General features: G+C 40.4%; 1 protein-coding gene and 1 long non-coding RNA gene across 3 annotated transcripts in view; one reads left to right on the top strand and one right to left on the bottom strand.

Moving 5' to 3' along the window:
* The window catches only part of LOC106993497 (uncharacterized), a 24,367-nt gene continuing 306 nt past the window's right edge, over positions 1-24,061 (bottom strand). Inside the window, exons 2-3 of the long non-coding RNA XR_013404323.1 lie at positions 819-974; positions 1-202 (exon numbers count right to left, since the gene is read on the bottom strand). This is a non-coding gene — a long non-coding RNA (uncharacterized LOC106993497). The remainder of the gene's footprint in view (positions 203-818; positions 975-24,061) is intronic.
* Positions 10,632-23,160, top strand: MPZL2 (myelin protein zero like 2). Of its 2 annotated transcripts, none has more exons than XM_015115814.3 (6): positions 10,632-12,819; positions 13,816-13,982; positions 14,265-14,475; positions 16,706-16,853; positions 19,256-19,331; positions 21,405-23,160. In XM_015115814.3, exons 1-5 carry the CDS (start codon positions 12,762-12,764, stop codon positions 19,317-19,319), a joined length of 648 nt encoding a protein of 215 aa, XP_014971300.2. In that variant the 5' UTR covers positions 10,632-12,761; the 3' UTR covers positions 19,320-19,331; positions 21,405-23,160. The 2 variants fall into 2 exon arrangements, with proteins under 2 accessions (XP_014971300.2, XP_001097090.2); XM_001097090.5 differs by having other exon boundaries at positions 21,330-23,160.

The following is a 24,061-nucleotide window of genomic DNA, read 5'->3' as shown; positions in this document are numbered from 1 at the left end:
TGATATCTTGAGGAGTAGTGTCTTGTCCAGATGCCAATCTAGGAGATGTGAGTGTAATAGGTCTGCAAGGCTTCTTGCAATTCTGAGTTTTAAACAGGCAAACTCTTCCCGTTGCTTGAGTTATTGATTCCATACTCCTCCCTGCTTACGACATTATCTCAAACAAAATGTGTCTGCTGCCCTCTTTTCTCCCCTGAGATGGCTGTTGTGAAAAGAGCAAAGAACAAGAGGTGGAGTTACAGTAAGTCAAGGACCCCGGACAGAAAGTTGCTGAGGCTGAGGACAGGGAAAACAAGAATTACTGGTGGGGATTACAAGTCAGGTCTTGCCATGAGCTTCTAAGCTTCCACTTGCTGTTATTCAAGTAGGCTACTTGCAAGATCAGCTTTCCTCCAAAAAGCTGATGTCTGTTTTCAAACGTAAGCTCACTGTCTCAGTGGTGTTGATGGATCAAAATGATTAATGGTGTTGGAGGAGGTGGAGCCTTTTTCCACTCTGCCGGGCACAGTGTACCTCTTGCGGAGACTCCACCCAGCCTTCAGATTTTCCTCTACCCCTCTTCCTATTCTGATTCAGTGAGTGCTCCATGCAACCACTTTTGCATACCTATGCTTAAATCCTTATATGTGTACAAAACCCATTAATAACACCTATTATTTTTAGAAAAAAGCTAAAACTTCTTTAGCATTACTGACAAGTCTCTGTTGCTTTTCTCTTTCACACTTATTTAAAATTCCCATCACTTCTTAGAATTTCCCTGACATCATCAGACTTCAATGAAAAACCCTTGGACGAAACCGCAGACAAACGACTCTCACCTTCAACAGCTCCCTTCATGCTGCTCTGCCTTTTCTGTCTTAAGCTTGTTTTGTGGAGGAAGGATCATGGAGTTTGGAATTAAAGCCCAGTTGTACTACTTCCCAGCTATGTGAACTTGGGCAAGTCGCTAAATGTCCTAGTGTCATTTTCCTCATCTGTGAAATGAGAAGATTAATAAAGACTTTCTAAGGTTGTTGTGAGATGTAAAGATATTAAAAGAAAATTACTGCCTGGGTGCGGTGGCTTGCGCCTGTAATCCCAGCACTTGGGGAGGCCAAGGTGGGAGGATTGCTTGAGCCCAGGAGTTCAAGACCAGCCTGGGCAGCATGGCAAGATCCCATTTCTACAAAGAATACAAGTGTGGACATCGTGGCACATGCCTGTGGTCCCAGCTACTTGAGTGGCTGAGGCAGGAGGATCGCTTGAGCCCAGGAGGTGGAGGCTGCAGTGAGCTGTGATCGAGCCACAGCACTCCAGCCTGGGTGACAGAGTGAGACTCTGTCTCAAAAATAAAAAAAAAGAAAGAAAATTATTTAACAAATGGTAGTTATTGCGATTCCCACAAGCTGGCCTCTGACTTGAAGCTCCTGTATGAGCCATGCTATTTCACCATAACCCAGCCCCCCTGTTCTTTTGTCAACTGGTCTTGGCTAAAGGATGCCATGTATGGTTAGCCTTTTCAGGGACAGCTTCCCTTGTGCTTCCAGGCAGAGCTTGTTCTTCCTGTGCTATCATTTGAATGTGGCATTTCCTTTATTATTGACGTCACCCTGTATTGTGACTAATTTTTTTTTTTTCTTTAACCTGAGAACTCCTTGAGGGCTAAGATCTTATCATTTTCACCCTTGAATTCCTGAGGATGGTGCCTGACACTTGGTAGTTGCTCAAAACTTTTTTTTTTTTAAAGTAATAGGAGGCAAATGGAAGAGGCAAATGGAACAAAATGAGATTTTGCACAATCCTAACCTCATTGTAGACAAAAATTCCAAGTATTTTCCCATCGACTTTTTCTTTCAGGAGAGATGCTGAGAAAAGGATACCTACTGTTTATTTCATTTGCTTTTGCTTCAAAAGTCTTCCAGAATCGTGGAGGTACAGTTTTGGGGAGAGAAGGAAGGTACTACTGGTCAGAGTGGTTGGTACATACAACTGAGAGTTGACTGTTGACGTGTTTGGTCGATTCTAATGAGGAAGGGAGACTGATGTTGAAGAAGGAGTTAAAGTTGTCTCTGGAGTTGACCTGTGAGTTAGGCAGGTCTTGTTGTGAGTCTGACTGTATCACTAGCTGGGTGACCTTGGTTACACTACTTGATCGCTAAGTCTCAGCCTTAGGCCAATTTCCTCTCTTATTCCTGTCAAAAAACCGTTGGATCACCTCTGTCTTCAAGATTTCTGCCTCTCCATCTCCTCTACTCTAGGACAGTGACTTTCCTTCTCTATTACACAAGGAAAGTCGAGATCACTGGATGATAACTCCCTTACAGAGGAGAAAAAACTCGGTAAAATCACACACACACACACACACACACACACACACACACACCCCCAGCTCAAAAACTCCTTCAACTTTCTGTCCCAATCCTTTTACCTTCAAAGTTAACTGTACCTGTGCCCCATCTGGGGGCTCCCCTTTATCTAGATTGACCATATAAATTTTCTTCCAAACTGTAACACCACAGCGTAAAAGGTGTACAGTTAATTATTACAGTGGAATAAGAGGTATGAGCCAGGGCTGATTTAAGCAGCCAGAACATTCTTTACCTCTTCTTAACAATGCAAGAGATACACTTCCTCGTGTCTTTGGCCTCAGTCCTAAAAGCATTTTAACATGCTAAAGTTAAAACCAACAAATCAATCAAGATCTGAAAACTTCTTTCTACTCCTATTTCTTTCCAGCTGCCTCTGTCTCTGCCCCCTTTATAAGCTCTGTCCTTTGAAGAGTAAACTACATCCTAGTCTACCATGATTCCTCAATCTACTGCAAAATGGGCTCTGCTTCACAACTTTTCTGATGAAACTGCTTCCACCAAAATCACCAACTGGGGAATCTTGTAGACATTTTCAGTCCTTGTTTTATTTGACTTTAGCAGCATTTGATATTTTGTGTATTCGCTCTTTTTATTTATTGATTTTTTAGACGGAGTCTTGCTCTGTCACCAGGCTGGAGCACAGTGGTGTGATCTTGGCTCACTGCAACTTCCACCTCCTGGGTTCAAGCAATTCTTCTGCCTCAGCCTCCCGAGTAGCTGGGACTACAGGCATGTGCCACCACATCCAGCTAATTTTTGTATTTTTAGTAGAGCCGGGGTTTCACCAGGTGGGCCAGACCTCATGATCTGCCCGCCTTGGCCTCGAAAAGTGCTACGAGTACAGGTGTGAACCACCGTGCCTGGCCCCAATATTCACTCATTATTTAAATATCTTTCTCTCTTGGCTTCTGTGACCACTCTCTCCTAGTAATTCTCTCTCCCTTTCTTCTGGACACACTTGTTCAGTGACTTTAGACATCTCCTCTTCTCCTTGTCCCTTAGGTATTTTTCAACCTCTAGATTCTGTCCTTTCCCACTCTACTGTGGTCTTGGGCTGTCTCATCCATTCCCATTCTCACAATTACCTTCTAAAGGGCGAAAGACCTCAAACTGGCCTCTCCAGTCCGGAACTCTCTGTAGAGCTCAGATCTGTGTTGGGTACTACTGTCAAAAGAAAAAATTACCACAGATTTAGCTTAAATATTGAATTGGTTTTTATTTGCAATTCTAGAAAAGGGCAACACCTCATTCTGTAAAACTGAATGACTGTTCTGATGAGCTGAGCACAGGGGGTTGGCTTTATAGGTAGAAAGAGGCTGAAGAAAGCAGATACAGGGAACAAAAAGTGGATGAGCGGTTTTTTTTGCTTGCTTTTGAGACAGGTTCTTGCTCTGATGGCCACACTGGAGTGCAGTGGCATGATTATAGCTGACTGTAGCCCCGAATTCCTGGCCTCAAGCAATCCTCCTGCTTCAACCTCCGAAAGTGCTGGGATTACAGGCATGAGCCACTGCACCCAGCCTGTGGGTGGTTTGGAAGTGACTTTCTTTCTCAGGCTAAAACAGAGGGGACTTCTGGCTGGGCGCAGTGGTTCATGCCTATAATCCCAGCACTTTAGGAGACCAAGGCAGGTGGATCACCTGATGTTAGGAGTTCGAGACCAGCCTGGCTAACATGGTGAAACACTGTGTCTACTAAAAATACACAAATTAGCCAGGCATGGTGGTACACACCTGCAATCCCAGCTGCTCAGGAGGCTGAGGCAGGAGAGTTGCTTGAACCCGGGAGATGGAGGTTGCAGTGAGCCGAGATTGTACTACTGCATTTCAGCCTGGGCAACAAGAGTGAAACTCCATCTAAAACAAACAAACAAACAAACAAAACAAAACAAAACAAAAAAACCACAAAACAAAAAACAGGCCGGGCTTGGTGGCTCATGCCTATAATCCCAGCACTTTGGGAGGCTGAGGTGGGCGGATCACCTGAAGTCGGGAGTTTGAAACCAGCCTGACCAACATGGAGAAACCCCGTCTCTACTAAAAATACAAAATTAGCTGGGCATGGTGGTGCATGCCTGTAATCCCAGCTACTCAGGAGGCTGAGACAGGAGAATCACTTGAACCCTGAGGCGGAGGTTGTGGTGAGCTGAGATTATGCCATTGCACTCCAACCTGGGCAACAAGAGTGAGACTCCATCTCAAAGAAACAAAAAACAAAACACACACACACACACACACAAAACACCAAAAAACGAAACAAAACAAAACAAACACAGAAGAGACTTCCTTATCATATCAGCTCAGGTGCGCTGGCCCCTTTTGATTGGTTACTGTGAATCTTCTGTTTGTTTTACACTGGCCCATTTCAGAGTTCAGTTTGATAACATGTCACCTACCATGAGTGGCTCTATTCTGGTTTGGTCTGGTCTGCTGGGACCTAGTGCAGGAGGCTAGTCCAAAATAATGGGCTCCCATAAACTTCATTTAATAGTGCTGTACTAAACATCTCTGCTTGGCTGTCCCATAGAAACATCAAATGCAACAACTCTTCATCTTCTCTGTTTCAGAGAAAGGCAGTCACGTTCCACCCAGTGACCTAGGCTCAAAACTCGAGAATTATCCTCCAATACTTCATATCCCTTCTGTCCACTTCTAATCATGTACCAATTCCCTTCCTTTCCATCTCCTTGACAGCTCTCAAACTCTTAACTTCTCTCAATTCCCTCTGCCCCTGTTTCAGCTCAGGTCAAATAATCTCTTGCCTGGGTTCCTGGAAGCCTCTTCCCTGGCCTTGTTCCTTTCCAGTGCCTTTGTCCATACTGTAACTGAGCGATCTTTTAAATTCACAAATCTGATCAAATCACTTTCTGCTTAAACAGTTTCAATGTCTCCTCATTGCCCTCAGGATAAAGCCCTAACTCCTTAACTCTTATCAAGGGCCTTTTTGGTCTGGCCCCTGATGACATTTTCAGCCTCATCTCTGAGGGTCATTCCCTTTTCTTTTTTCCCTTCTCTCTCCACTCACACTCAAGTTTTTTAGTTGCCAAAAAGGCCACGTTTTTTCTTCTTTCTTGGGCTTTGTACCTACTTTTACCCCTACCTGGGCTCACCTCTCAAATGCCACCTCCCATTGCCTACCTTGTATGTATCTTCAGAACTGAAGAATTATAATAGTAATTGCAATAATAGATAATGTTAATTGAGTGCCATTATGTGCTAAGTCATTTATTTGCACTCTTATTCAATCCTCACAACCGCCCCATGAGGAAGGCCTCATTATCCTCATTGAATGGTTGAAGAGACTGAGATCCAGATACCCACACATCAGTCAGAGTGATCATTTTAAACACGAGTCAGAACATTTTACTTTTCATTTCATAAGCTTTCTCTTTTTTTGTGTGTTGTAGTAAAAATACATAACAAAAAATTTACCATTTTAACCACTTTTAAGTGTACAGTTCAGTGGCATTAAGTCCGTTCACATTCTTGTGCAACCATCATTACCGTCCATCTCCAGAACTTTTACATCTCCCCAAGTGGAAACTATGTACCCATCAAACAATAACTCCCCATTTCCCTCTTCCTCTAGACCCTGGCGACCACCATTCTACTTTCTGTCTCTATGGGTTTGACTATTCTTGATGCTCCCATATAAGTAGAATCATTCAATATCTGTCCTTTTGTGACTGGCTTATTTCATTTAGCATAATAACCTTCAGAATTCATCCATGTGGAAATACGTGTCAAAATTTTATTCATTCTAAGGCTGAAAATATTGCATTGTATGTATATGTCACATTTTGCTTATCCATTCTTACTTTGATGGTCACGTGAGTTATTTTCATCCTTTGGCTATTGTGATCAATGCTGCTTTGAACGTCAATGTCCAACTGTCTGAGTACTGACTTTTAATTCTTTTGGGTACATGCCAGAAGTGGAATTCTGGGTCATATGGTAATTCTATGTTTAATTTTTTAGGAACTGTAATACTATTTTTCACAGTGACTGCACTCTTTTATATTCCCACTAGCAATACACAAAGATTCCAATTTCTCCACATTCTTGCCAACACTTACTCTATTTTCTGTCTTCTTTTTGGTAATAGTCATCCTAGTGGATGTGATAATAGCATTCTAATGGACTGTGGTTTTGATTTATATTTTCCTGATGTTTAGTGATGTTCAGTATCTTCTCCTGTGCCTACTGGCCATTTTATCTTTTTGAAGAAATGTCTATTCCAGTCCTTTGCTCATTTTTTAATGGGGTTGTTGGTTGCTGTTGTTGTTATTGAGTTGCAGGAATTCTTTGTGCATTCCAAACATTAATCCTTTAGCAGAAATTGATTTGCAAATATGAAATATTTTCTCCCTTTCCAGAGATTGTCTTTCATAACCCTTTAATGGCTGCCCTGTATCCCTGGTGGTCTGGTCTGCCCTGTACCCCTCCATCCTTAGCCCCTCACCACTGCCCCTTCACTCTGCTCCAGCCACAATGGTCTCCTTGTTTTTCTTCAAATACTCCACACGTGCTTCTGCCTTAGGTCCTGTGCTTACTATTTCCTCTGCTGGAATGTCCTTCTTCCCGATCCACATGGTTCACTACCTCACTTCATTCAGATGTTTCTTAAGTTTCATCTTATCAGAGAGGTCTTCCCTGACTACCCCTTTCCCCTTTGTTCACTACTTTATTCCTTGTGTGCCCAGGAAAATGCCTGACGTGTCATAGGTACCCAAAACATGTTTCTTAAATGAATGAATGAATAAATGATGTAGACCTTTGATTCACACCTATGTTTCTCTGACCCTAGAGCCTGTAGCTGCTAGCCAGCTACACTGGATGGTTCCTGTTTTGGGAAGCCTTCCCAAGGCCTCCAAGGCTGGCTGAAGGACCCTGGCCTCTGTGTTTCTCTGATCACAACTCATTTGTCACATTGCATTGCAATTGTCTACTTATTTGACTGTGTTTCCCAAGATATAGTTAGCAACTTGAGGGTACACACTAATTTCTTGTTTGGCATCTAGCACAATTTCTAGCAACAGGGCTCAATAGGTATTAGAATGAATCAATCTCTCTGAGTCTCAATTCCTCATCTATAAAATGGAGACATCTATGTATCGTCTTACAGTTATGGAGATCAGAACTAATATATGCAATATGCCTACCACAGTGCCGGGTACATAGTAGGCGCTTGAAAAATAGTAATTTAAAATCATTAAGGGTAATTTTTATTTGTTAAAATCTACCAGTATTCTAAGGTATGTCTAGATTAGAATGATAAAATGTAATGATTCTCCAACACTTTATTACTGAATTTGTGTTGTCATTTACTTAATGCTGAAGAAACTTGGTGAATGTGGGAGCAAATTTCCCCTCAACATTTTATTATGAAAAATTTCAAACATGCAGAAAAATTTAAAGAATTATACAGTAAATACCTGTGTATCCCACCTAGGTTCTTCAATTGACATTTTACTATGCTTGATCACATATCCATCCATCCATCCATCCATCCACCCACCCACCCACCCATCCTTCCTTCCATTCATCCATTTATCAATGAGTCTTATTTTTTTATGCATTTTTAAATTAAATTGCAGACATCAGGATGCTTCCCTGTAAATACTTCAGCACTAATGAGAGTTTAGAATTTGTTTACAATTCTTTTTAAAAAATTACTGAAGTAAAACTTACATTCAATGAAATGTACAAGTCTTAAGAGTATACCATTCAAAGAGTTTTGGCAAGTGCGTAACTCAAACCCCTGTCAAGATGCAGAACATTAATATCACTCTAGAATGTTCTCTCATGCCCCTCCAGTCAATCCCTGTCCCCATTCCCCCAGAGGCAAACGCTACTTTTATACTGGTTTTTATGACAAGGTAGTTTTGCCAGTTCCAGAACTTCATATAAATGGAATCAAAGAGTTTATACTGTTTTGTGTCTGGCTAATTTGCTGAACTTACTTTTGAGGTTCATTGTGGTGATATGTATCAGTGATTTGTTCCTTTTTATTGCTGAGTAGGATTCACGATATGAATATTCTACAGAGGATCCATTTTTCTGTTGATGGACCCCTGGGCTGTTCCAGTTTTGGGCTACTATGAATAAAGCTTCCATGATTATTCTCCTACAAATATATTTCTGTATATATAATTTCATTCATCTTGGAGTGGAATTGCCAGGGTGGCTGAGTATTTAGCTTCATAAGAAACTGCCAGCCCTTTTCCCAAACATCTTAACTAAGTATAGTCACAACTAAAATTTATTGAATGTTTTCTGTGGGTGCTGAGCACAGAGCTTTAGTTAATGTATTTCACTTGATTCTTACATCCAGACTATGGGGTAAATGTTATTGTTCCCATTTTACATATGAGATAACTGAGGCACAGAGAGTTAAATAACTGACCAAGGTCACATGGCTAGTAAGCAGCTGAGCTTGGATCTGGATCTAGGCAGGTTGGACTCTAGTTCCTATACGTCATGCCTCCTAGAATAGAGTAGTTAAAAAAAAAAAAAAGTGGCTATTTCTTTTCTCAGGAAATTAATTAACTTCCTAAGAATAAAAAATTGGTCATGGTAACCAATTTTAACAAGAGATAACTGGAACAATAATAACAAGAGATGCTGTGTTCATCAATAAACACAATATAATATAAATTCTCATCACTATTTAGAGATGGTGTGCATGGTTAACAGGGAGGTAGATAAATTCATTTATCAAGGTCCCTTTATCCTCCTGAGAGGTTCCTCAAAGTTATCTTCAAAAATGCCCATCTCTCTAGCCCTGCACAATCTACCTAGCTTCCCTTGAGAATAAGTGAAGTGTTAAACCACTTCAGAGTCTCTTCTTTGGGCTGGTTAATAAGGGCATGATGCCTCTCCTCTAATTACCAGAGGAGCCTGAGGCTTATTGGAGAGGTGCATATCAGCTGTAATGAGGTGGGGCAGGAGAGCGTTCCCTCCCATGATTTTTCTAAACTCATAGAGGCTCAGTCTCAGGCCCAGACCTGTTTTGGAATATCTCTAGGAAACTTGAGGCAAGAAGGAGGGCCACAGGGAACACAACGATTCTTTTGGGCTAAGAGCCCACCTCTCATCTATGACTCTTGACAGCCTAGCCTCCCTCTCTCATCTTTGAAAAGCTCTCTAAACCAGGGAAGTTTTGAAAAAGGATGCTGGAGATTGGAGTTGTTGATTGGGGAAGGCTGGGAGTCTGAGTCTTCGGAAAACAGACGTTAGGTCTACACTTTCATTCTGGCTCATAAGCCAGGAGCCCAAACAAAAGCCAGGAGAGTAAGTGGTGGTTGGTGTCCCAAGACATTCCTTCTCGTTTTTAATGGTTCTGGGAAATACCAAAGTAATTCTATTTCTAGAGATGCTCTTCTTGGGTCACATATTAGCCATCCCCAATGGTTATATTTGTCAGGATCAAGTCCACACTCCTTAGGATGGTGGATGAGGGCACTGTCCAGGTGGACCTAGCCTCTCACCTGGCCTACCACTCCTCCCTGTGCTCTAGGTTTGAGGAATTGCATGCTAGTCCCTGTGGGTACCACATTCCCACCCATTTGTTCCAATAGGAAGGCCTTTGTTTCTCCTCTTTCCAGAATTCCTATTCATCCTTTAAGGATTGAATTTGAAAATCAAGAATGTGGTAATTACTTGTTTACTTAACCTGCCTATCTTATATGATTCCCTCCCAGGTAGAAATATTCTATGTATGTCTGAATTTTTTCTACTAAAAACATATGAACAGAAACTTTTGAGTAAACGAATGCTTTATTTGATCACTCTAAGAGCTAAATTATTTGTTTTCCTTGCTTCACAGAATGCTAATTTCATCTTAGCTGAAAAAAAGATTTTCGCTTAAGATGTTGAGAAAGATAACTTTTACAAATATTGATACAGGCCCACTGTCCCTTCAGTCTCCTGCGCCCCCAGTGAGTCTCCTGCTGGCTAAGGTCTAGATGCTTACTAGAAATCATTTTCTGGGAAATGTGTAGAGGGATGGGACAGATGAGATTCTTTCAAAAACTGTTGGTGTGTCACAATTTTAAATGACAATCAGGATCTTTCTCTGGAAAAGTTTAGAAAGAAAATGGTGTCTCTGAAAACGTTTCTTTTTAATTTCCAGAACTCTTCCTTTCCTTCCATTTGCCTAGACACAAACATAACTTAGGCCTTATGTAGCTGCCTTCAGTTTTGGTCTAAGTCTGGCTGACTGACGTCCAGAAAACTGTGAGGGGCAAACATCCTTTTTCTTTAGCATTTTCTCTTCTTAACCTTCTACCCTTGGCCTCTTCCTTGCCCAGTGAGGTGAAATGGTTGACCGTGAAGCCAATCCTGCTAACTGGAAGCAACTGGGCGTTGCCAGGCACTAAGCCAGGAACTTGAACTCAGCAGAGAAGTGGGATCTGGATAACTCCTGCCCCTCAGAGCAAGGCTGGCAGCCCGCTCATGGGCATTTGGCTACCTGGGGGAGGGATTTCTGCTCCTGACAACAGGCAGTTTGTTCAGTTCTTCCTGCCCTGATTCTTCTCCTGTTGCTTTTCACTGCCTCCCTGAGCTGTTTGGTAACTCTACCTCTCACAAGTTTTTGCAGTTTGCTGTAGACTTCAAAATCCTGGCTCTACCTCTCCTTCCTCTGTAGCTGTATTTCCCTGCAAAGTTGGAAGCCAACCAAGATCAAGTTTCTGTAACTCTTTTTCTTTCAGGGTCCTGGAGCTGAACTCTTCTGACCTACATACCCAAAAGGCTGTATCTTATCCTTCCTCACCACCATTTGAAAGTTCCCACAGCAGACTGATTTTAGGTCCCTTTCTGACCTAGAAGCTGACAAAGGCGCCAAACAGTTTTCAGAAACTCTCCCCATGCTAACAGATTTTCACTAGCACACAGCTGGTCTGCATTTGCGGCAGCCTCTGTTTTCTGAGTTCCAACACAATGGATTTTTGTGGTTGTCTACCTGTTTTTGCTCCATGCCCATGACATCTTTCTCCTGTTGCTGTTTTCTGCACTTCTGTATTCTCCTCTCTTTTGGTAGAATTTTCTCCTTTCTTCCCTCTTTATGATGTTTTATTTTTTTCTACTCACCCTGCCGCATTCTCTTGTTCCTGCCACCCTTTTTTGCTCTGGTTTCAACTAGAAGATTTTATGAGTGACTGAAGAGTTTCTAGACTGCTAATCCAGGGATAAGGGCAATCTATCTCTTTTCAGGGTTAGATTCCCAGTCCAGCCTACTTCTTAACTGCATGTGTAAGCTTCATCCCCCTCCTACCCATGTTTCTGTGCCGCTTCATTAATCTGTAACGATGACCCACCCTCTTTCCAGACAAGGAGACATCTTTTCTTGTTTAGATTACTCAGCTCTTTAGACTTCTCAGTCATTTAGCTATTCTAAAAATGGCCGATGAAATCCGAGGCACAACAAAGTTATTAGGAAAACCTTTTCCTTGAGAGCCCCGTGTCTGATTGCTCATATTAGCTGATATTTGGTGGAAAGAGCACTAGATTTTTAAGAAGAGTTCTGGTTTTGTCACATGGTAGCTGTGCAACCTTGGACAAATCATTTACCTTCCTCGGGTTCTTAGCGTCCTCACTGGTCAAATGGGAATGCTTCATGGGGCTTTGCGGAGATGAAACAATCAGCAGGAGAGCACTTTGTAGATTGCACTGGGATGGTAGGGTGAACGAGCAGGGATGGTGTCCTGATTTGTCTTTAAATTCTTCAAAGGTAAAGGATTGTTAAACGTGGAGATTTGATTTGGTTTGTTTCTGCCAGGTCTCCTGGAAAGCTACAAACTAGAAGAAGTGCAGAAATCCTTGTGGTAACAAGGGTATCAGCTTTTTGTCCACAGAGAGTCTTAAGGAATTCCGACTCCCGTTTTGAAATTGTATCGAATCCAATCCCAGGGCAATGTGGCCCTGGGGTGGTGCTTCGAGAAGTGGAATCACTGCAGGACAGTTTCAACATTCACTTCCCAGGCAAGCCTAAAGCCTGTTTTAAAAGGGCGTGTAGGGGCCAAACCCATAACAGTCTGGGATATTTCAGACTGGCACCACCTCCTCTGGCTGTTTCCGAGGCCATCTAGAGGCCAGAGCCCAGTCAGATTAAATGAAAGTAAAGAGAGGGCTGCGGGAGTTTGGGACCTTTGTGCAGACGTGCTCATGCTCGTTAGAGTAGAGGGCGGGAGAGAGGAAAGGAAGGAGGGCATTGGGAGCCGAGGCCCCTCCTTTCATTTCAGAAAAGTGCACAGGCAGAGCGGGCTGAGTCACAGGCACAGGTGAGGAACTCAACTCAAACTCCTCTCTTTGGGAAAACGCGGTGCTTGCTCCTCCCGGAGTGGCCTTGGCAGGGTGTTGGAGCCCTCGGTCTGCCCGGTCTGGTCTCTGGGGCCAAGGCTGGGTTTCCCTCATGTATGGCAAGAGCGCTACTCGTGCGGTGCTTCTTCTCCTTGGCATACAGCTCACAGGTAAGAGCCGGCGGGCTTCTCTCAGCGTTTCCTCCTTCACTGCTCACTCTATAAAGTTAGCTAATTGTCTTAGAAGTTGCAAGACTTTTGTTTGGGAGTCTGAGCCACAGATACAGTTTGTTTTACTTTGGATTTTACTGAAACCAAAGTTGGTGGACTGTTTTTGGAGAATTGCTCTCGGACAAACAGGTTTAGGTGTGTTCAGCTGCCAGTGAATCAGGCACAGAGAGGGCTTTCTAATCTCAGGTTACATGCCATTTTTGTGTGTGTGGCTGTTCTCAACCTCCCACTGCTGGCAGGACTTGGCATTTGGATTTCTGTGTGTGGGTCTTGTCTGTGACTCTCAGCAACATCAGGAAAGTGGAGATTGTTAGAGAGAGACCTATTGTGGTTTTGAAAGTGCCCCAACACACATATTCTAAATGTAAATATCAAGGTAAAAAAAAATGCCATGTGGTATAAAGGTTCCAGGGGTGCAGGCAAACATAAGCTGTCTGGAGTTGATTCATTCGGTTTCTGCAATAGACTAGTAACCGTACGAAATCCACATAAGGACCCGTCTGGAAAACTTACCTGCTAGGAGACCACTTTACATACAATACATAATACTTAACCTTAATACATAATGTAATGTCTAATCAATGTTATGATTCGTTTTTATTTTTTTACGCTTTCAATTCTATTTGCGGATGTTTGTAGTTTGTTATAACAGTTTTGAAGTCAGTACCACCAGGCGAGGCTATCATGCTGTGCAGAAAGCAAGAGCACTATGAAGGCTTGCTGTGTGGTAGTTTAGTTGTCACATGGAATGGGAGGGTCCAGATTGCATACGCGTAGGAGTATGTAGATTCTGGGTGAAGTAAGTTTGGGAGCTGGGGCATCTCAGTTTCACTTCGCTTTAAGTCCTACTCAGATATTTATTTTGGAAGTGTCAGCAGAAGTTCTCACAATACTACATCCCCTGTTAACCCTTCTTTTTCTTCTTTTTCATTGCAGCTCTTTGGCCTATAGCAGCTGTGGAAATTTATACCTCCCGGGTGCTGGAGGCTGTTAATGGGACAGATGCTCGGTTAAAATGCACTTTCTCCAGCTTTGCCCCTGTGGGTGATGCTCTAACAGTGACCTGGAATTTTCGTCCTCTAGATGGGGGACCCGAGCAGTTTGTAAGTAGATTATTGTCATTTTCCAGGGTACTCTTGGTTAGGGAAATAATAAGCCAGTCCATTTCTCCTTTCCCTTCCAGTATTTTTCTTAGCAGCAAGCACAAGGTTAAGCTGGGAAACAATTCCTGGGACAGAGACTGAGAGGCCGTTGAAGGGGAAAGCAAGTGATGGAGCTGCAGACAGGACAGTTGGGTTTGCTGGTGTTTCAGTTCTGCTCCCACCATCTTGGTCTCCTTGCCTGGGTGCTGAGTAAGAAGACCTTTTGCCATTTCCCCTCTCTAGGTATTCTACTACCACATAGATCCCTTCCAACCCATGAGTGGGCGGTTTAAGGACCGGGTGTCTTGGGACGGGAACCCTGAGCGGTATGATGCCTCCATCTTTCTCTGGAAACTGCAGTTCGACGACAATGGGACATACACCTGCCAGGTGAAGAACCCACCTGATGTTGATGGGGTGATAGGGGAGATCCGGCTCAGCGTCGTGCACACTGGTAGGTTATTCAGGGAACAGTGGTTTTGGAAAGGATGACAGCTTGTAGAAAAGAAAGGGGCAATCATTGTTAAGGCTGAGAGAGAGGGACAATCTTTTTTGATGGATAGAGAGAGGGACTAGCCCTTCAGAACTGGGAGCCTCAGAGGGAGACTGAAGAGTTCTGGGGTAAAAAGAGAAAGGCTTTGTTTGGCCCTGGAAAGAAACAGAAAGTAAAGCAAAGGAACTCAGAGAATCCGTTACAAAAATGGCATTGAGATTGTGAAAGGGAGAGGGAGAAATTCTTTGATAAAAGGCTTACAACAGGTCTGTTCACTCGCTCATTTATTCGAGACACTTACTGAGTACCTACTCCAATGCTAGGCACTGTCAAAAGTGTATGACATACACTATCTCATTGAACCCCCACACCACTCTAGGAGGCAGGTACTAATAATGGTAGCTAACACTTACTGAGTACTTCCCAAATGTCAGGGGCTTTACGTGACACATTTTATTTAATCTTTACATATCTCATCAGTTTATTGTGCATTTAATGCCTCCCATCTTGCCAACGAGGAAACGAGGCTCACAGAGGTTAAGTCACTTGCCCCGAGTCATGTAGCTGATAAATGGAGTAACTTAGGACTCAAACCCAATCAACTCTGAATCTAAAACTGTGTTCTAAACTGGTGCATTGTATTGTCTGTATCCCTATAAAGGACAATCTGGAAAACCATGCCAAGCAACAAAGAGCAAAGTACACGAAACTTACAAGTTGTAGATCTGGGTTTGAGTCATTGCTACCATTTACCAGCTATCAATAAGTCTTATTTTCCTCATCTGTAAAGTGAGAATAACACAGTGAGGATCATGATGAGGATAAAATGAGATAATAAATGTGAATATGTCCCAACCTCTGAATTGTACTTAATAGCTACCATACACTGAGTGTTTATTTTGTACAGGCACAGCATGGAACAACTTACATGAATTATTTTATTTTTTATTAAGAACTCAACAGATGAATATTGTTATCTCTATGAGGAAACTGAGGCTCAAAGAAGTGAATTACTTCAAACCACACAGCTAGGTACTTCAACCTAGTGTTCTCTGGTGTGTGCTCTTAACCAACACTACTCCAAACATATAAGCCTGAGAAGTGGTATGATTTCCTTTCATTCATAGTCCAGTTTGAAACCATTTCTCAACGCCCCACCAATAGAGGACTGTGTGACCTTGCAGAAGTCATTTGAGTATTGAAAGAAATAATGTAATGGTTTGGGGCTTCAGTTTCTTCACCTGCAAAATGAACAGGTTAAACAAACAAAAAATCAGTGGTTCTTAAACATATGTGGGTAATTATTCTTTGAGAATCAAATGAAAGCCATGGCCCTGCTTCCCATAAAACAATGGAGACATACACAATGAGACATGGATTCTGTGGGCTTGCAGACTACCTTCCATCCTTCTTCCCCACCCTCCTTCACGGAGTCAAGGCTGGGAATCCTGGGCTAGACATTCTCTAATGTCCTTTCTGGCTCTGAGGGCTTATGGAAGTATAATCAGCAATCAAGCTAAAGGACAAGAGAACCAGGGTTCACAGACTCTAGTGTGGCTTAGGGGACCTTCCCTCTGGTTTGCCTTTTCCATCATTTATCCACTAGACTGTAGCTTCTGATTAACTTTCCTATCGTCTCAGTGGCATGAGCTTCTTGAAGGTGATGTCTTTTTTGGCTCTGCATTTCTGTCACAGTGCCAGGAACGTAGCAGGCCCTCAATAAATCTGAATAAATGATTGACTGAGTGAAAGTGGTGAGAAGTCAGGGAGAAATGAGTTGGGCACTAGGTTTGATGAGGTTAGCAAAAACCTTACCCCACCCTAGGTAGTTCAACCCACCCAGTGGTTTTCAAAGCTGCATCAGAATCACCTGGAGGACATGTTAAAACAGATTGCTTAGCCCCATCCCTAGTGTTTCTAATTCAGCAGGTCTGGGGTGGGGCCTAAGATTCCCATGTTCTCAAGTGATATTGTTGCTGTTACTTCGAAGACCACACTTTGAGAGCCACTAAAGTATGTGTGTGGTTTTCCTATTGCTAGTAGGATTTACAAGGTAATATAGTATTTTATGCATAAAGATAGGAGAAAGGAAGATTCCATCTATTGATTAAACGCATCCCTATTATGTCATTAGATTTCACTGTAGTCCTCTTCTTTTTAGAATCCTAACTTAATCTTTTTCTCCTTACAGTACGCTTCTCTGAGATCCACTTCCTGGCTCTGGCCATTGGCTCTGCCTGTGCACTGATGATCATAATAGTAATTGTAGTAGTCCTCTTCCAGCATTACCGGAAAAAGCGATGGGCTGAAAGAGCTCATAAAGTGGTGGAGATAAAATCGTAAGGCTGGGCAGTTCTGGGAAAGTTCTAACACTCTAATGGGGACTCTTGGTATTTTGCAATGGGCTAAACAGTTGCTGAACAGATGTTTTTCCCTTTAAGTAAATCCTACATAAAAGAATTCACATTTGCAGGACAGATAAATTAGGTATGAACTAGTAACTTTACAAAAGCTTTCTCAATTTTACAAAATATTTCCTTATATGATTTCTTTACTATGGCGGAGGGGGGGGTTGATTTTATAAAAATCTGGTATGTAAAGCTTTTCTTAAAAATCCCTTATGTTTAAAGTGAAGCATACATTTATAAAACCCACTGGGCTAGTCAGCAGGGCCACTATGAGTCAATGCCTAGGAAAGTCTGTTGTGCTGATAGCAGGTGTTCATTAAATGTATTTTAAAATTGAGATAAAATTACCTACCATAAAATTCACTCTTTTCATGTTCACGAAGTTGTGCAGCAATCATCACTAATTGCAGAACCTTTTTAAGCTTCCTCCCCTAAAGAAACCACATATCCCTAGCTATCACTCCCTATTATCCCCTCCCACCAGCCCCTGACAACTACTCATCTACTTTCTGTCTCTATGGATTTACTTATTCTGGACATTTCATTTAAATAGAATCATACAATATGTGGCCTTTTATGCCCAGCTTCTTTCACTTAGCATAATGCTTTCAAGGCTCATCCTTGTTGTAGTATGTATTAGTATTTTTTTCCATTTTATGACTGCATAATATTCCATTGTATGAATATATTGTTTGTCCATTCAATTGATGGGCATTTAGGTTTTCTCTACTTGTTGGCTATTGTGACTAACGCTGCTATAAACATTCATTTACAAGCTTTTGTGTAGATCATATGTTTTTAATTCTCCTAAAAGTGGAATTGTTGGGTCATATGGTAACTCTGTCTAGTTTTTGGAGGAATTGCCAGACTGTCTCTAAACAGCTGGACTATTTTGCATTCCTATCAGCAATATATGAGGGTTCTGATTTCTCCACATCCTCCTCAACACTCATTATTGTCTTTTTTTAATCATAACCATGTATTAGGCCGTTCTTGCGTTGCTATAAAACAAACAAACAAACAAACCTAAGACTGGGTAATTTATAAAGAGGAGATTTAATTGGCTCACGGTTCTGTAGGATGTAGAAGCATGGTGCCAACGTTGGTTGGCTCCCGGGGAGGCCTCAGGGAGCTTTTACCGATGGCAGAAGGCACAATGGGAGCAGGCATTTCACATGGTGAGAGCAGGAGAAAGTGAGAGAGTTGGGGGAGGTGCCACATAGTTTTATAGGACCAGGTTTTGTGAGAACTCACTCACTATTAAAGTGAGTGTCCTTTGAAGTGAAGTATAGTGTCCTTTGAAGAACAAAAATTAAATTTTGTGAAGTCCAATTTATCTATTTTTTCTCTTTTGCTGCTAATGCTTTTGAGTCTCATCTAAAAAATCATTGCCTAATCCCCAAGACCATGAAGATCTATGGCTATGTTTTCTTCTAAGAGTTTTATAGTCTTAATTTTTACATTTAGATCTTTTGAGTTTTATTTTGAGTTCGCTTTTGTATATTGCTGAGACAGAAGTGCAAATTCACTTTTTTGCATGTGGATATCTAGTTGTTCCAGCAACATTTATTTCATTTCCTTAATAAGTAATTACTGAAATAAACAGACCTAATTTTTTTTTTTTTTTTTTTTTTGAGTCAGAGTTTCGCTCTGGTTGCCCAGGCTGGAGTGCAATGGCATGATTTTGGCTCACTGCAACCTCCGCCTCCTGCATTCAAGCGATTCTCTTGCCTCAGCCTCCCAAGTAGCTGGGATTACAGGCATGCACCACCACGCCCAGCTACTTTTGTATTTTTAGTAGAGATGGGGTTTCACCATGTTCGTCAGGCTGGTCTTGAACTCCTGATCTCAAATGATCTGCCTGCCTCGGCCTTCCAAAGTGTTGGGATTACAGGCATGAGCCACCATGCCCGACCAAACAGAACTGATTTTAAGAAGCCTAAACAAACTCAACTCTGAGGTTGAGTTTGAATAGAATCAATAAAGATGACTTAGGTCAACACAAAACTTTTTTTTTTTTTTGAATAACAAATATAAATTAGAGGTGGGATACTCATGGTAAAATAAGGTGTCTGCTTTAAAACTCTGGAGTTCCCGAATCAGAATCCAAACTGTATCCTTTACATTCTGAAAAGTCTCTAAGTTCAGAGGTGTGGCCATTATTAATTAGATGGCACCAGTTTAGCTCTGTGTAAACTTCAATTGACTCTCAAGTGCATGTAATTCTTCCAAAAATATGTGGGGAAAATACTTTACTTGAAGCTTCTGTGGGATTTGCCTACTTGCTTCTTGTCTTGTTCACCTGACATTCGGTTTCCGCTTCTTTGTTACAGAAAAGAAGAGGAAAGGCTCAACCAAGAGAAAAAGGTCTCTGTTTATTTAGAAGACACAGACTAACATTTTTAGATGGTAAGGTTCACAAATAGGTTGATTTCTTTCCTCAGCTTTCTGACGTGTCCAGCCCATCTCTAATGAGGACTCCCAGATCACTTTATGGCTGTTAGGTGTCTCCCATATGAAATTAGAGGAGCTGGGTCAGGGAGACAAAAGTCTTCTATTAGTCTTATGGATAGCTCCTCCTTCGAGTGTATTTTGTGCAAAAGATTAAGAAGCTGGACTCTACTGCCATTAAAGCTGAGAGAATTCTAAGGTTATTTGTGGCTTTGGGGTTATATTTATTACTACTACTACCAATAAATATTCAACAAGTAAATAAATCTTTTTTAAATCAAAAGATTAGTATCTGCTTATTCTGTTTTTTTTTTTTTATTGTAAACCAATTACGGTATTAAGAGAGTGACTCAATAGATGTATCTGGCAGTTTTTACGGGAGAGCTTTTGTACTATTGGGAATTGATTTCAACTCTTCTCATTTAGTTATTGGCACTAATAACTACATGAAATGAATCCAGTTTTAGTGGTGTATAATTTTATTTTTCCAGTTTTCAGGTTCATCGGACTTAAAAAGTAGGATAATTTCTTTTTCTTTTCTTTGTTTTTGAGACAGGGTCTCAATCTGTTGCCCAGGCTGGAGTGTAGTGGTGCGATCTCAGGTCACTGCAACTTCCCCCTCCCAGGCTCAAGTGATCCTCCCACCTTAGCTTCCAAAGTAGCTGGGACCATGGGTGCGGGCCACTACACCCAGCTAGTTTTTGTACTTTTTGTAGAGATGGGGTTTCGCTATGTTGCCTAGGCTGGTCTCACTTGAGCTCAAGCGATCCACCTGCCTCAGCCTCCCATAGTGTTGGGATTACAGGCGTGAGCCACTGCACCCGGCCAATTTATTTTTCATATGCTCAGAATTTCTCCCATTCTCTGAAATAGGTCCACACATTTAATTTCTAGATGTTATAAATCCAGACATGCAAACAAATTTTACACTCATAAGAAAGTTCTTGATATTAATGACTTTATCCTGTAAAACTCTGGCTCTCTTACATGGGAGAAAATTTTTATAGACCATTATTAGTTGCAAAGAGGGTCACATTTTTGTAGGCTAAAGCTCCAGTGAAAGACCTCAAAGATTTATAAAATAAAATATGGAGAAAAATGATCGTATTGTAAAATCAGAAAACCAAAATTAACATCAGGGAGTTTCTACCAACCAACGGTTATTGTCTTTTTAAAATTAAGGGGATTATCTAACAAGTTGGGGTCATGGAAAATAAATATGGGAGATGTTTTAGATCAAAAGAAACTTAAGAGATGAACACAATCAAAGCACAATGTGTGATCCCCAACTGAATGAATAATAGCGTGAACAAGCTTGTTGTAAAAAAAAAAGCTTAGAGGGACAATTGGGAAAGTCTTGAATATGAAAATGTTAAATATATGGATAATATTAGGGAATTATTTTTAATTTGTATTAAGTATAGTGATGGTATTGTAGTTATACAGAAAACGTACCTATTTTGAAAAATGCTTACTGGAGTATTTAGGCGTAAATGTCAGCAATTTGCTTTAAAAGCACAGGAAAAAAGCAAATAAAACAAAAAAGGCTTCAGAATTAGGTGATGGGGCAGATGAGGTAAGAAAAGAATGAATTAATGAATTTAAGGGATGGGTAAATTCCACACACTCTCTTCTCTACTTTTCTGTATGTCAGATTTTGTTTGTAATGAGAGTGAGAAGTGGGGAGAATATGGAATGTATGTGTGTGAGCAAGTTGTGGGTCATCCAAGTGTCCATGCAAGGTACTTAGAGGCTATGATTTAAGGATACTAACTCTGAAAATTATGTAATAAGGATTAGGAAACTTCTTTTAAAAATTAAATTGGGGGAGAATATGAATATTTTCCCTCAGAATATTTTCTTTCTAATAACATATATGTAATTCATAACGCCAAGTATTCCTATTGCACTCTTCTCAAATATGTTATCCATTTAAACTTTTGTTTTGTGTTTTAGGAAGCTGATGATTTCCAAGAACAAGAACCCCAGTATTTGTTGAAGTTAATGGAAACTTTTCTTTGGCTTTTCCAGTTGTGACCTGTTTTCCAACCAGTTCTACCGCATATACAAGCAACATCCCTCTGGAGCCAGCACAGTGCTCTTCCATATCACCAGTCATACACAGCCTCATTATTAAGGTCTTATTTAATTTCAGAGTGTAAATGTTTTCAAGTGCTCATTAGGTTTTATAAACAAGAAGCTACATTTTTGCCCTTAAGACACTACTTACAGTGTTATGACTTGTATACACATATATTGGTATCAAAGGGGATAAAAGCCAATTTGTCTATTATATTTCCTTTCATTTATTTCTTTTAGCAGCACTTCTGCTACTACAGTTAATGTGTTTACTCTCTTTCCTTCCCATATTCTCAATTAAAAGGTGAGCAAAGCCTCCTCGGTGTTTTTGACTAACAGTAAATCGTAAATTCAAACTGTTAAATGACATTTTGATTTTTATGTCTCTCCTTAACTAGGAGACACATCTTGTTTTAATGAATTTCTTTCAATATTCCAGGTGATAGATTTTTGTTGTTGTTTTGTTAATTAATCCAAGATTTACAAAAGCACAACGCTAAATCACACAGTAACTACAAAAGGTTGCATAGATATGAAAAGACTGGTAGATGCCATTGCAGGATGAATCACCTGTCACTTTTCTTCTGTGCTGGGAAAAATAATCAACAATGTGGGTCTTTCATGAGCAGTGACAGACTGTTTAGCTTACTATGTTGCCCCCCAGTTCAATGATCTATAATAACAGAGCAAAGCCTATGCTCATTTGCAGACTGGAATCATTAAGCAGTTTAATAAAAATACCGTGAAACAGTATATTACAAGTTTGAAAATTCAGGGCTGGTGAAAAAAATCAACTCTAAATGATGATAATTTTGTACAGTTTTATATAAAACTCTGAGAACTGGAAGAAATTGTTAACTTTTTAAAAAAAATTCTAATTCACTTGTTTATTTTGGGGGAGGAAGGCTTTGATATGGAGCACAGAAATACCAAAACTACTTTAAATGGAAAAAAAAAATTATTCTTTCTTTCCCCTATACTGGTAGATAAAGCAAACTTTATAAGTGGGCTATTGAAAGAAAAGTGCCTTTTAAAAGTGTTTAGTTTCCCAGTGTCTTTTCCAAGCCTCAGATACAGAAGTATTTGTTCAAAGGATAGAAAACATCTAAAAGTTTAGGCTCAAGATCAATGTTTACAGACTGGTATTTTCAGTTTTTAATTGACTGGGCTGCAGATGTTATTTCTTTTAACAAACTGGAATTTTCAAACATTATCTGTATTTAAATGTATGGACCTTGATATTTTTCCAATACTATTTTTTAAAAAATTGTTTGATCTACATATGAACCTCAATTCTGAAATTCATTACATATCTGTTTCATTCTGCCTTTTATACTGTCTAAAAAAGCAAAGTTTTAAAGTGCAATTTTAAAACTGTAAATTACATCTGAAGGCTATATATCCTTTAATCACATTTTATATTTTTTCTTCACAATTCTAACCTTTGAAAATATTATAACTGGATATTTCTTCAAACAGATGTCCTAGATGATGGTCCATAAGAATAATGAAGAAGTAGTTAAAAATGTATGGACAGTTTTTTCAGCAAAATTTGCAGCTTATGTCTTGGCTAAATAGTCAAGGGGTAATATGGGCCTATTGTTTAGTGTCTCCTTCCTAAAGAGCACTTTTGTATTGTAATTTATTTTTTATTATGCCTTAAACACTATGTAAATAAACCTTTAGTAATAAAGAATTATCAATTATATAATTTGTGTATATACATATCTAAAAGTTCTACACTGCAGGGAAAACAGATGGATATATATTTTATCTTTACTGAAAAGTTTTCTTAGTAGAGACAACCTGCAAGTCAATAATGGATACATTAGTTTCTACTGGGTAAACAGAAGTATACGGATTTCCACAGAATTTTCACATTGCTTTGGATAGCTGGGAATTGGGCATAACAACACTACTTAGTTTGAGCGTTCTTTCAAAGAAAAGTATCAAAGATTATATTTAGTACTTTGCATTACATTTTTAATAGGGAAAACTACTGGCTTTCAAGTCTAGTAAAGGAATGGAAATTGAAAAATGGAAACTTATTCTTTCCCAAAGCGAAAGCATACTTTTATTCTCCTGCTTTCATTGACACGTGGCTATTTCCAGGGAAGAGGCTTACTGATTATTACAGCAGTGTACTTATTGTACCATCTCTTTTTCAGAAGTATGTGACGCCACCTCACTTCAAGTACTGTGATAACATAACTTTCTTACTTTTCCAACCAAAGACACACAAATCCCAGTTCTCCTTTTCCTCTAATACAGGCTATAATGATTTGATCATCATTGCCACTGCCAAAAGTAATTTAATAAACCCCCAATTTTGGATGCTGTGATAGTTACCCTAAAAAGGACAACCACCAATGAGGCTTGTGGCACATATCACTACCAGCGCCCAATATATATTTATCTATGCTGTATAATCTCCCAGGTGTTTCTGAACTCTAAATTTACGGGAGCGTATTCTGAGAACCTTCAACTAAATCTCGAGACGTAAAAAACGATGTCTGATATGCAGAGCATCAAAATTATTTAGTTCTGCAGAATTCCACAAAAACAAACTTGTAAATATTTAAAGTCTGTAGCCTACTTCATTTTCAAGC

The sequence above is a fragment of the Macaca mulatta genome, chromosome 14 (genome assembly GCF_049350105.2).
Source record: "Macaca mulatta isolate MMU2019108-1 chromosome 14, T2T-MMU8v2.0, whole genome shotgun sequence".
In the NCBI taxonomy this organism is placed as follows: domain Eukaryota; kingdom Metazoa; phylum Chordata; class Mammalia; order Primates; family Cercopithecidae; genus Macaca; species Macaca mulatta.
This window is presented reverse-complemented; position numbering and strand designations above follow the sequence as displayed.